General features: G+C 38.8%; 1 protein-coding gene across 2 annotated transcripts in view; it reads left to right on the top strand.

Moving 5' to 3' along the window:
• Positions 1-12,115, top strand: part of LOC107316069 (gamma-aminobutyric acid receptor subunit pi-like) — a 43,458-nt gene that overhangs the window by 10,252 nt on the left and 21,091 nt on the right. The window contains exons 1-2 of one of the 2 annotated variants that reach the window (XM_032445352.1): positions 3,542-3,630; positions 4,876-4,979. Coding sequence is in view for 1 of the 2 variants with exons in the window: in XM_032445353.1 (XP_032301244.1) it covers positions 4,876-4,979 (104 nt within the window). In the remaining variant the exon portion in view is untranslated. Of the gene's footprint in view, positions 1-3,541; positions 3,631-4,875; positions 4,980-12,115 lie in introns of those variants that run through there. The other variant, XM_032445353.1, reaches the window with a different exon arrangement.

The following is a 12,115-nucleotide window of genomic DNA, read 5'->3' as shown; positions in this document are numbered from 1 at the left end:
AGCTGTGACTTGTGACACACTGTAGGTAATAATCATGGCTTTGCACTAGTGAAGTTGCAAAGAGATCAATATTTATGCAGCCTAACAGTGATAGGATGAGGGGAAATGGCTTTAAACTAAAAGAGGAGAAATTTGAGTTAGATGTTAGGAAGAAATTCTTTACTCAGACTGTGGTGAGGCACTGGAACAGATTGTCCAGAGATGTTTTGCTCCATACCTGGTACTCAAGGCTGGGTTGGATGGAGCACTGTGTCCTGATCTGGTGGGTGGCAAACAGCCTACAGCAGGGATTGGAACTGTGTGGGTTTTAAGGTCCCTTCCAACATAAGCCATTCTGTGACACCATGAATATTTCAGAAGTGTCTGAGTAAAAACTCACTGAATAATGCTTCTTATTTTCACTTTCAATATGAAGTTATGTTATAGAAATGTATACAAAAAATCTGTAGCCAGTGGATTCTGTGCATTGTCATTATTCCAGACATTGTTTTATTAGTAAGTAAGAAATGAATAAATGTATGGCAAATTTATCAAAGTAATTGGTAGAGCTCACAGTTTAAACAGCTATCAAGAAACAGCTTAAATACAGGATTTGATCCCAAGAGCAGCTCCCATTCATTTCAAGGGAGATGTTTCAAATGAAGGATGCTAGCCCCAGTTAATAGGGTTGGATTCAGAAGACTTTGTGGGGTGCTGATGTTCTGGCTAACTTAAAGACCACTTGCATTATTTAAGTACTTGTTCCTATACCTGGGAAGTGGTAATGCCACTGTTTCATCACTGCCAATTAACCAAGAGCCATGGCAGTGCAGAATGCTTTGGAGAAATTTGCAGTGATGTCGGTGATCCTGCTGCTGTTTATCTGTGAAGACAATGCAAAAGCCAATATTGCTGAACATGTCAAGTGTGAAACAAAAAGCAACACCTTTCATTGCATCTGCAAACCCTTCTCCTGTCAGTAGATTGCCCGAAAGAAGCTTTTGGCTCAGCTTTTCCTGAGGGGTGCGTTTCAAAGGCTCACTCAGACTGTGTTTGGCATTTTGCTTTTCCCTTCTCTCAGTTCTGAGGTGTTTCTGCCTCTTTCATGATACATAAATCTTGATGAGAAATAGCCAGGAAGAACATTCCTGCACGTGTGTCTAGAATATACTTTTATTTTAAGCAGTGATATGTGCTGCTGTTTAGGGCAGTTGCTCCCTTCCCTCTCCTTCCCCTTTAGTTTCCCAGTTCCACTAAGTCACTAGCTTGACAGTCTCTTATATAGCAATTGTATCTTTCAGATGTAACCCAATTTGTAAAATATTACATTTTCTGAGCCATAAGAATAGCAAAGGAAATTAAATCATTATAGTCCAACTTTAATAGATGCAAACATGGGCCACTGAGCAGGTGTGAACTCACTTAGTGATGACAGAGGGCATGAGCACTGAAGAGCATTTTAGAGGAATCAGGACATCCTGTGCTAAAATGTAGATAAGCTAATGCACTTAATGCATGAAACCTCTGTAGGTTCTTTGCCTTTCAACACTGACAGTTTGCTTCTGAGTATGCTGGTAGTTACCTGTGATGGATCTAGCAATGCACTGTGCTCAAGTTGGGGAAACAGCAGTTTCCTCTTGCATAGGATTTCTAAACAATTGTATGGCAAAAATTTGTGCAATAGGTTGAGCTCTGTTAATTCAGTGCATCAATTACTTCACAACAGCTTTTCCTTGGCTAAAAGTTCATTCTTAACTATAAAATCAGCAGAAGAGAAAAACATGAGGCTACATATCATATATTGATAAAGGAAATCAATAATTGTCTCCGGAGATAAAACAAGTGATCTAAGGAAAGTACTTGCCAGCCTAAATAATGCCAAATATTCAAGATCTATTTCTGCAGATAGGTGTTTATGAGGGCAACACACCAGACCGCTCCACAGCCACACGCTGATCTGCAGAACAATATTATACTCTTCCAATGGAAAAGGGGCAAGTTTTTCTTTATGGTTTCACAATATGTGAAAATTATGCAGGAGCAATCCAGTAAAATTGTGAAATTAAACTCATGCAGCTCATTGAGCACTTCACTGAAATTAAATGTAAATTGAAATAGCATGAAAGTCTGTTACAAGTAGAGTATTTAAGAAATGAATTAAATTCAAATGCATTTCTAATTCCCATAATTCTGTACCATATAAAACTGGCATTCTTACTTATATGCACACTTGAACTCAATGTGACTTTCTTGAAGACAAAAAAGAGCTTAAAGGAGAAGCAGTCCTTATTACTTAAGTCTATCCTTAAGTAAACATTAAGAAGTTACTTTTATCAACAAAGAAATAAAAGCCTGGTACAAAATGAGAGAAGTAAAAAACGGCCAAGCTCCCTAAGTCACAAGGCTGCTGCTGAAAACTATCTTTGTACGTGGCAGTTGGGTCTGGTAAACAGAAAAAAGTTAAATAGTAATAACAGCACTAAAGGGTAACAGTAGACACTGTCTCAAACCCTGATTTTGGTCACATGCATTCAATGATACCATCTTAGTATTTAGAAGACTATTTTAGTGAGGCGTAATAGGCCTTTTACATGGTTCTACACCACATTCTTAGCTCTAAATTGGAGATACATGGGTTCAAAGGCTGGACAGTTTGGTGGATAATGAATTGGTTAGGTGATTACCAGACGGTTGTGGTAAATGGCTCTATGTGTTGGTGGAGGCTGGGGAATAGTGGACCCCAGGGGTCTGTCTTGGGACTGGTATTCTTTAACATCTTTATCAGTGACATAGATTATGGGATTGAGTGCACCCTTAGCAAGTTTGCTGATGACACTGAGCATAGTGGTGCAGTTGATTTGGCATAAGGAAGAAAGGATAACATCCAAAGGGACTCTGATAAACTTGAAGAGTGGACTCGTGTAAACTTAATGATGTTCAACAGTGCAAAGTGCAAGGTGTTGTATTTCAGTTGAGACAATCCAAGATATGTGTGCTGATAGGGAGGAGAAGAACTTGAGAGCAACTCTGCCAAGAATGACTTGGTGGCGCTGGTGGACAAAAAGCTGGATGTGCGCACTTGCAGCCTGGAAAACCAGTGGTATCCTGGGCTGCAACAAGAGAGGGATGGCAGCAGGGGGAGGGATGAAGTTGTCCCCCTCTACTCTGCCCTGGTGAGGCCCTATCTGTAATAATGCAAACAGGCCTGCAATGGTCAGCATGAGAAGCACATGGAGCTGTTGAAATGAGTCCAGAGGGGGAGAGGGGGGGTGCACGAAGATTATTGAAGGACTGGAGAACTTCTTCTATGGAGACATACTGAGGGAGTTGACCTTGTTCATGTGGCTGGGAAGTTGGAATTCGACAGACTTTGGGGTCCCTTCCAACCCAACCATTGTGTGGTTCTGTAACTTTAGAATAGCATTCTAATGTAAGAAACTGGATTACTTGCTCATAGTGCAAATGCTAAGTGATGGCTTGAAGCAGTGATTGAACACCTGGTAGGAAGGCAGGGCCAACCTACAGGAGCTCAGGTGCATATAATACATCTGAGTGAACAGAAGGGGTGGAGACAGGATCCTCATTTAAGGGTTGGCAGAGGAGACAAGCATGTTTTGTTGGAGATCCCTGTGTACTCTAGGTCTTCTGAAGGTAAGTAGCTTCTTTCCTTTATTTTTGTGCTCAGGGCTGTTGCATTTGAGTGAATCCTCACTTGCTGCAGCTTGAGACTTTGCTGCTCTGTTGTCTTTGCTGTGCTTTCTGTTATGATGCAATTGGATAAAATCCATGCTTTTTTGACAGAAGTGCTCAAACTTAATGGGAAGCACAGTAATATTGCAGTCAAAGGAATGTATTATGAGAGGTCCAGAAATATAGCTAAACAGAGCAAGTAGAGATTCTGAGAGGAGCTCTTAGGGGATTAGGAAGAGGAAACTGAGCAATACCGAGGCAGAAGCAGGAAAGAGCTCACAGGGTGGATGCTCACCCAGCCACAGCTTTGCACTTCTACTCTTCTCCATAAGGCCTAATTCTTATTTTCACAGGGTTAGGTTGCTAGTGCTCCTGTTTTGCTGAGAAGAAGTAGGAGGCAGAGCTAGGATAGGGGTAGGATGAGCACCCATCACTTTAGAACATTCTCCTGGTGAGTTTACAGGTGGCTGTTCTCTGTGTCAGAGAGCCTCTGTCCTTAGCCAGGTAGGCTTCCCAGGTGTGTGGCTTCCCACTGTCTTTGCTTGTTCTCAGTCTCTGTGTGAAGCTACAGTAGAGACCTTAATGCAGAGGTGAGTTTTGTCCTTACTTGTGTGTTTGATGAACATTATATTTGTAGCTGCTTCTGAACACAGGAATGGTGTATATTCTTCTTATTCCTTGCTGATTTTGCCCAACAGGGTTATTTCTGTAACCTATTATAAATTGTTGCAGTAAAAGCAGGCTTTTAGATGTGTTTTTATGCACTAATCTCTGAGGCTGGTTTCTGTCTCCCTCCAGGAGCTAAATTGAATGTATTTCATTATGTAAAAAGAGGCTTAATTTTAAGTACTGCAATAGACAATCAACACCACACCCACATTCCTAGATTAGTGCCCTATTTACAGAGAAAGTATTAAGGAAGAAGGAGCCACTTTCTCAGGTGAGATACAAAGAAATGCTGGGTTTTAAGTTACAAAAGCAGAATCGTTGCAAATAAGGGATTAACACAGCTCATCAAATCTGGTATTTTCTAGAATTCCATTTTTTCTGCAGTGCTGTGAAATGCAGACATGCAAATATTTTATGAGTGTTATGATCTGCAATAATCGTCAGTAACCTTGACCCTAATATAGTATTGATCTGGAACATAATCTCTTTGATAACCAATGCTAGTTTTTAAAAACATACTCATTTTCTTTCTTTTAGGTCATTGCAGATTTCTGAAGCTGAAGGAAAAGGTGAAATCCTTCCCCCAACCATACAAAATATAATAAAAGGATACAACAAATATCTACGTCCATTTTTTGACAGTAAGTAGAAAAGCTCTGACTGTCATGAAACTCATGCCTGAAAATCAGTGATGAGAGCTAATGTTCTTCTCTGTGCTGCTGCTTGATAGAGACTCATCAGATTGTATTTGATGCCCTTATCTAGAGAATACAGTGTAATAGTTTTTTGTGGCCGAAAGCGTACGTACTCCAGGCATTCACAGAAAAAACTTCCAGCTCTGTAGGAAACCTGAATATTGATGTTTATGTTTCCTCAGTGAGCCAATCTGTAGAACCTCGCTTATTTAAAAATATAATTTATCATGATTTCCTTAATACTAACATTAAAAAATTTTAAAGATAAGAAAGCGCTACATATCACATTGCTCACAAAGGCACAGGCAAATCTTATTCCACACCATGTAGTATGTGCATTTCTTATGTGCACAAGAGAATTGCCTTGGGTCTTAGAGATCACTGAATGGGTTCATTGCAGAACTGCACGGGTAAATGAATTGAAAATGAGTTCCTTGTGTTGGAAGGCTGCAGTCACCAGGTTGGAAGACCTGTGTTGTCTCTGGCATGAAGGCTGATGTTACTTGATATCCAGTACAATCATCTGTGAACATCTGAAATCTCAATAAACGTCTTCCTTGCCTGATTCTGGCTATTGAATGTGTCAGAAATACTGAGGAGTTGCAGGCTTTGTGGTTGTAAATTTCTGAATGGAGTAACTGCAGAACTCTGAAACAGAAAATAGTTTGCACGTTGGAAAGATGCTCAGCTTCACATGCCTGTCAGAAAATGAACCTACACAATGAATGCTAGGCAGTTGTTATTGAATTAGAAATTCAGAAATGTTTAAGGTTTCAAATGAAGGCTTTTTATATGCTTTTATTTCCCATTTAAAAGTGATTGGCTAGAGAGATTCCCAGACCATACTGTTACCTCTTGCCATCCAAACACCTGGTGAGACTATCAGCCTGTGCAAGAAGGGCAATTGCCAAGGGCAATTTTTGAATCAATTCCATAAAATATTAAGAGGAAACCCATATTTTAGATTTGAGAGAGAGACAATTATTTCATCTGGTTTATTTTGTTGTAATTGCCTCAACTGCTGATACAGCTGCTTTTAGGTGTTTCACAGTTACGAAATTATTAACAAGATAAAAGTAATAACAACCAAATGAATACCTTCTGGTTTGAGATGTTGCACAGTGAGAAATATATTAGTGACCACTGAACTTAGTTATTACATTCACTGCTTCATAGTGGTAATATGGAGGCATTGGCACTGCCATTATGGATGTGTGTTAGTAGGTAGCAAACAGGATTGCAGTACAAAACCCTGTTATCCTAGTTGACTAACACTATGCCACTTTTGAGATATGAATCTTTTATTTCTCAGCTGTTGTAAAGCAGTAAATCTTAGGCTCTTTTTCTGCTTGGGGTTTTTTTCAGAGGGATGCTAGGGACTTTCTCAGTTCCCTTGGAACTCCCACAGGAGCTCAAACACAGCCCGAGTCTGTCATATGCAGAGCTGGTCAAGCAGTGCCAGAAACTGTCAGAACCACTGCTGGCCACAGCTCAGGCACACAGACACTTGTGTCCCAAAATCTCTGATGGATGTACAATAGCTCCACTACTGAAAGGATGGGTTGACAGTCTGAAAAATACATTTTACTGTTGCCAGATGTAAATGCTGTAGTTGGTAGTTTCACAAAGAATGATGAATTTATAAAAATAATTTAGGTTAGGATGACCCAGGTTGATCCCAATTTTGTGCAGCTTTTTTTCTAGATTGTTTGGCAGTGGCTATTGAAACAGCCTGTCCAATTGCATCAATATGTCAGTACTGATTTACTATGGGGAGGGAAGTTGTGTTTCTAGGAAAATGAACAGAGTGTATATGAACATTAATCCTAATGTCAGCATTTTCTGTGTAACGTGCATGATAGTATTCCCGTGGAATGGGAAGAAATATTTACAGCAGACAGCTTGAAGCCAGCCTTCTGAAGATGCTTGTCTCCCTTTTTGGGTCCAAGATTTCTTTCCTTTCAGAAACGTGCATGATCTGTTTGTTTGTGTGATAAATACACACTCATAAATATGCGTGAAGAGACCAGTCATAAAACTGGATGGTGGTATTTGTTTGCATCTACAGCATCTTAAACTTAATGCTATCTGGTTGTAATCATAGAATCATGTAATCAATAATGTTGGAAAAAAAACTGAAGATTGTGTAGTCCAGCCATTGATTCATTACTATAATGCACACTAAACCATGTTTCTAAGTACCACACTTACCCTTTTCTTGAAAGCCTCCAGGGATGATGATTCTACCACCTCCCTGGGCAGTCTATTCCAAAGTTTGACCATTCTTTTGGAGAAGCTTTTCTTAATGTCGAGCTTTGACCCTCCCCTGTCAGAGTTTGAGACCATCACTTCTTGTCTTATCGCTCTTACCCAGGAGAACAAGGCAAACCCCATCTCAATGTGCTCTTCTGAAGGGAATTGCTGAGAGCAATAAGGTCTCCCTGAGCCTCCCTTTTTCTCCCTTCCCCCTCCCGCCCCCCCCATAGTAAATAGTTCCAGTTCCCTCAGATGCTCCTCATAAGACTTGTGCTCCAGACTCTTCAGCAGCTTTGCTCTTTAGACATGCTCCAGTGCCTTAAGGTCTGTCTTGTAGATAGGTACCCAAAACTGAATGCAGCACTCAAGGTGTAGCCTCACCCATGCCAAGTACAAGATAATCACTTCCTTGATTCTACTGGCCACACATTCTGATAGTCAGGGAGCCATTGGCCTTCTGGGCCACCTGGGAACAATTCTGGCTCATGTTCAGCTGCCTTTCAACCATGAGCTGCCAAATGGAACACTGAAAAATGATTTTTGTCAAGGGTAAGAGAGCAAAGAGGTTTGCTTGGTTTTTAGCATAATGTACTATATATACTAATTTCAATGTTATTTGTCCTCAGAATTTTTCTTCAGGCAGGACATGGGAGATTTCTGATATGGTGTTACCAAAATATAATCATATTCTTACAAAATCATTGCCACTGAACTCCTTAATATCTAATAAAATTAGGTTTTAGTTCATAAAATGTCCATTAGGCATGAAGAAACGATAATAAAAGGAAGATTTCTTATTTGTTTCTATTGGCTTTAGGGAAAAGGAATCTTTTCTTGTCGAGGAAGTATTACTGCAGCTTGTAGCTCTTTGTTTTAGTCCTTGTGCTGGGATTGGCATATTCCTGAAAATTAACCCAAGTGAATGAGGTGATGAAGATATTTTTCCTTAGAATTTAATGACCTTGTTTGATGTTAAATTATCTGCTCTTGCATGGATTAGAATGAGTAGGTTTTCTAGATTTCTGGATTAATCTTGCTGTCTCCTCCCATGCAGGTCACCCCTGCAGAACCTTGCTACCAAAGCACTGCCAGTTATCCCAAGCAGACACTACTGTTTCCATCTCTAGGCACCTTTTTAGGGTGCCTAAAGTTACATTAGATAAAGCTAGGCTTATTACCTCAAGGGTGCATAGACATTTAAGACTGACTGGTTAATTTGTCTGTGCTGGGTGGCATGTTCCAGTTGCCAAACTACTGTCATAACTTCACACAGTGTTTGATACACAGGAATCCCATCTGGGATGTTACCTGTCTCTTCTGTCATTTGCATATTACTGTTTCCTTTTCTTAAGTGTGGCATTTTAACGCTCCAGTTTGAGCTGTTGCATCAAGCAAGTCCTAGGTAATCTGAACAAATAGACTTGGGAAGTTCTATTAATAGGTTAGAAACACTACCTAATAAAGAATGATTTTAACTGTTCTTTGGGCTGGAATATAGAATATTTTTATACTTACATTAGTAGGTAGTCCCTCTTAGTGTAATATCCATCATGGTCTTCTAGATAGATATGGAAGTCTTCTTCAGAAAAGCTAACATGAGGGATTTCAAAATGCACAGTTATTTTCCTTAAATGTGCTACATAACCCCGACACTTTATCGCACCCAGACAAGCAGATTTTAAAATCAGGTTTTCTGCTGAAACTGTGTAGAACTTTAACTTAGGTGCTGTGCCAAACCTCTCTGAATTAATGAGAAATTCTTGCTGACTTCAGTGAGCCTTGGATCAGGTTCACAGAGTTGTTAAGGGATGCATAAAATCTTGTAAATAACTTTATACAAATAGATTTTGTTCTGTGATTGAATGTGATAATTTAAGTATTCTAATTAAAAAGAGAGAGACTAGGAAAAGGTCACAGCTAAGTGTGTTTGAATATGGAAGCTACTTTCAAGTGGTACAGAGAAGTGCCATCCTTAAATCAGTTACTCTAAACCACATTTATAAGATCATTTTCCATTGCTTTTTAATGAGTAATTCATTTCAGGATCTCAAGGTTTAAATTCAAGAAAGCCAATTAAATCTTCTGGTCTGACTTTGTATGTAAGCCTGGGCACCATCTCTTTCCCAAATGTTGTTTAAATTAAGTTCAAGTGTAATTAGAAGAGGGCAGTTTGGTCCTCAGAAGTTTGCTGTTTACCCCTGAAGATATCAGGAGATGCTGGGATGTTAAGCGTATCTGAGAAGTTCTGATTTGGTGAGACAAGCTCACAGGGCAAATAAGAAATTAATACCAAATAATTGTCAAGTAAATATTATTTTATGTACCAATTAGCTTTTCTCCTCTGGAGACTGTTTACAGATATAGCTCATGTCTAATCCTTCACAGAAAGGCAAAAAGCCCGAGTGTACATGTGGCCACTTGTATAATGGAAAAAAAAAATCCCCACAAAATTACTGCTGAATCCTTAAGACTTGTGATATAATAAATGCATGACTTGATGCAAAAATGTAAGCTTCAGCACATGGACAGTAATGTTAGATTTTCCTTCCTTTTCCTTGGAAATAAGAGACGTTGTGAGATTACCCCTGCAAATGTAGTACTGCATCACTGGGTACCCTTTCTGTGTGCTTACTGGCACTGTCTCCTCTTGGAGGAGCTCAGTAAATGCTATCCCTTGATATTCATATTACAAACTCTCATATTACAGTTCCAGGGTTTTCATCTCCTGGAATATTTTTCTCCCTCTCTATTGAACTCTTTCTGCTGTTTACGCATTTTTTATTTTATTTTTTTAAATTTTTTTAAATGTGGGAAACAAATCTTGTCTCAGCAATCTAATAACAACCTTGCCAATACAGTCTAGATTGCAAGGTAACTTAATTCTATGTATTGCTCCCTGTTGCAAAGATATTTTTGCCAAAGTATAATACTGAATGCTCATGTTGAAGTGATTATCTGTGACAACCACTAAATCCTTCTAAAAGGTGCTGCTTGCCAAGAGAGTTTCCTGTCCTATACGTACTGCCTGTGTTGTTTGTTCTCATATTAATTGCTTACGTTTGGCTGTATTTTAATACTTTTTTTTGGCAAATTTAACAAGCTGCTAATATTACCATCTCCACCTGTTTTTATGGTGTCCATAAAATGTACTTGCAAAGATGTATCACTGTCTGAAGATCACTGATGTGAACAAATATAATTGAACCTTATTCTTACTAAAAATGGGTCTGTCTTCTGATGTCTTCATATTAATAATTGCAGCTGAAATCTGTCAGAAGGCCTGTCTTTATCTGTCCAGCCATTTCATATAACATACATTTGTCAAGAAAGGTGTCTTGTGGTAGGAAGTTAAATAAGTGGACAAAATCCAAGTTTAATGTACTGCTTTATGTAGAAGCCCCATAATATTTTTAATCCATTATTACTGCAAGTTTGAGTTATTCTTTCAAAAAGCCATTCCTTTTAAGAAATTTCTGAATACCAACTCTTTTTAAAGTTTTCTTAAACTCAGTTTAAGCTCTAGTGGCTCAGCACTAGCTGTTCTTTATGTTGTTGACTGATTTCAGTAGTAGGTCCTTGGAACTGCAAGAGATAGATGACTTGGTGGTGGTTTGCTTTGTTGGTACAAACTTTTAACAGATCATGATCACTGCAGTGGTCCAGAAGTAAAGTAAGCTGTTGACCCTTTGTAGAGCTTTTGCTGCTCTTCTTTCTGCTTTCCCACGTGGAAATGAATCTGTTAATATCTGTTAAGTGCATTAAGTAATGTTCTCTGTACATTGCATGCATTTTTAACTTCTACTGAAATTTAGATTGTGAACCCCTTTCTGTAACTAGATTTACTCTTTTGCATATGCTTGCTAGATTACTCTTAATTTTTAAGATTCAGTCTGCTAACAGGAGGAACAGAGCATAAAGGTATTAAAGTGTCAGAAACAGAAGAGAATGAAAGGAAACAGAAGAGCAATCTGTCAGTGGTCTGGGAACTTCTCAGTCAACTAATTTTATTCTGAAGTTAACCTCTATAGTCTTTCAGTGGATGAATAATTTCTTCTCATTTCTAACTGTGCTATATAATAAACAGAGAGATTATCATCAGGGGCTGCTGCAAGCCTGCAATTGTTTATTAAGCTTGAGCTTTATATTTTAACTTTCAGCTGAGCCCAGAGCAAAGCGTTTATGGATTCTTTCAGGAGTGCCAGATTTCCATGATTCAGGAGCTTTTTCAGAGATTTATACTTCGACTCTTGCATTACGAGTGGAACTAATTCTGGAAAAAAACTAAATGCACAGATGTGTTGCTCAATGGGATAGTGTATCTGTCTCATCTTCCCGATCTCTACTTTATCTGGAGTCATATGAGAGTTACCTACATAATGCATTGCATGTGGCCTGCAGGGGGTTTCAGCAGCATGCATGTAATGTATAGGCACTGTCAGCTCAATAGCTTAGATTGTATCTAAGCTATTCCTTTATTTCCAAGCTTTGCTTTCTCTTCTTTTCAAATTATTTTGAAAGATGCACGTATTTATTAGGGATTTCCTTCTGTATCTACTCTGTTAGTTCTGCATGTATTCAGCCAGGACTGATGTCACGTTTCCATGAAAGCTTTGCACAACTGTATTTTAAAATGTGATCTTCTGATGCTCTGAAATACACCTTCATAAGGAAATAAGAACCTGAGTGTACTAACATCACAATAACATCACAGCCACTATGTAGATAAGGTGTTTAAACATGCTGAATCAACATTCAGCTGATATTATTAGAAGAAATATGAAGTGACTTGCTTTCCTCATAAATGCAAGTATTTGTTGCAAGCAAAC

The sequence above is a fragment of the Coturnix japonica genome, chromosome 6 (assembly GCF_001577835.2).
Source record: "Coturnix japonica isolate 7356 chromosome 6, Coturnix japonica 2.1, whole genome shotgun sequence".
NCBI lineage: Eukaryota > Metazoa > Chordata > Aves > Galliformes > Phasianidae > Coturnix > Coturnix japonica.
This window is presented reverse-complemented; position numbering and strand designations above follow the sequence as displayed.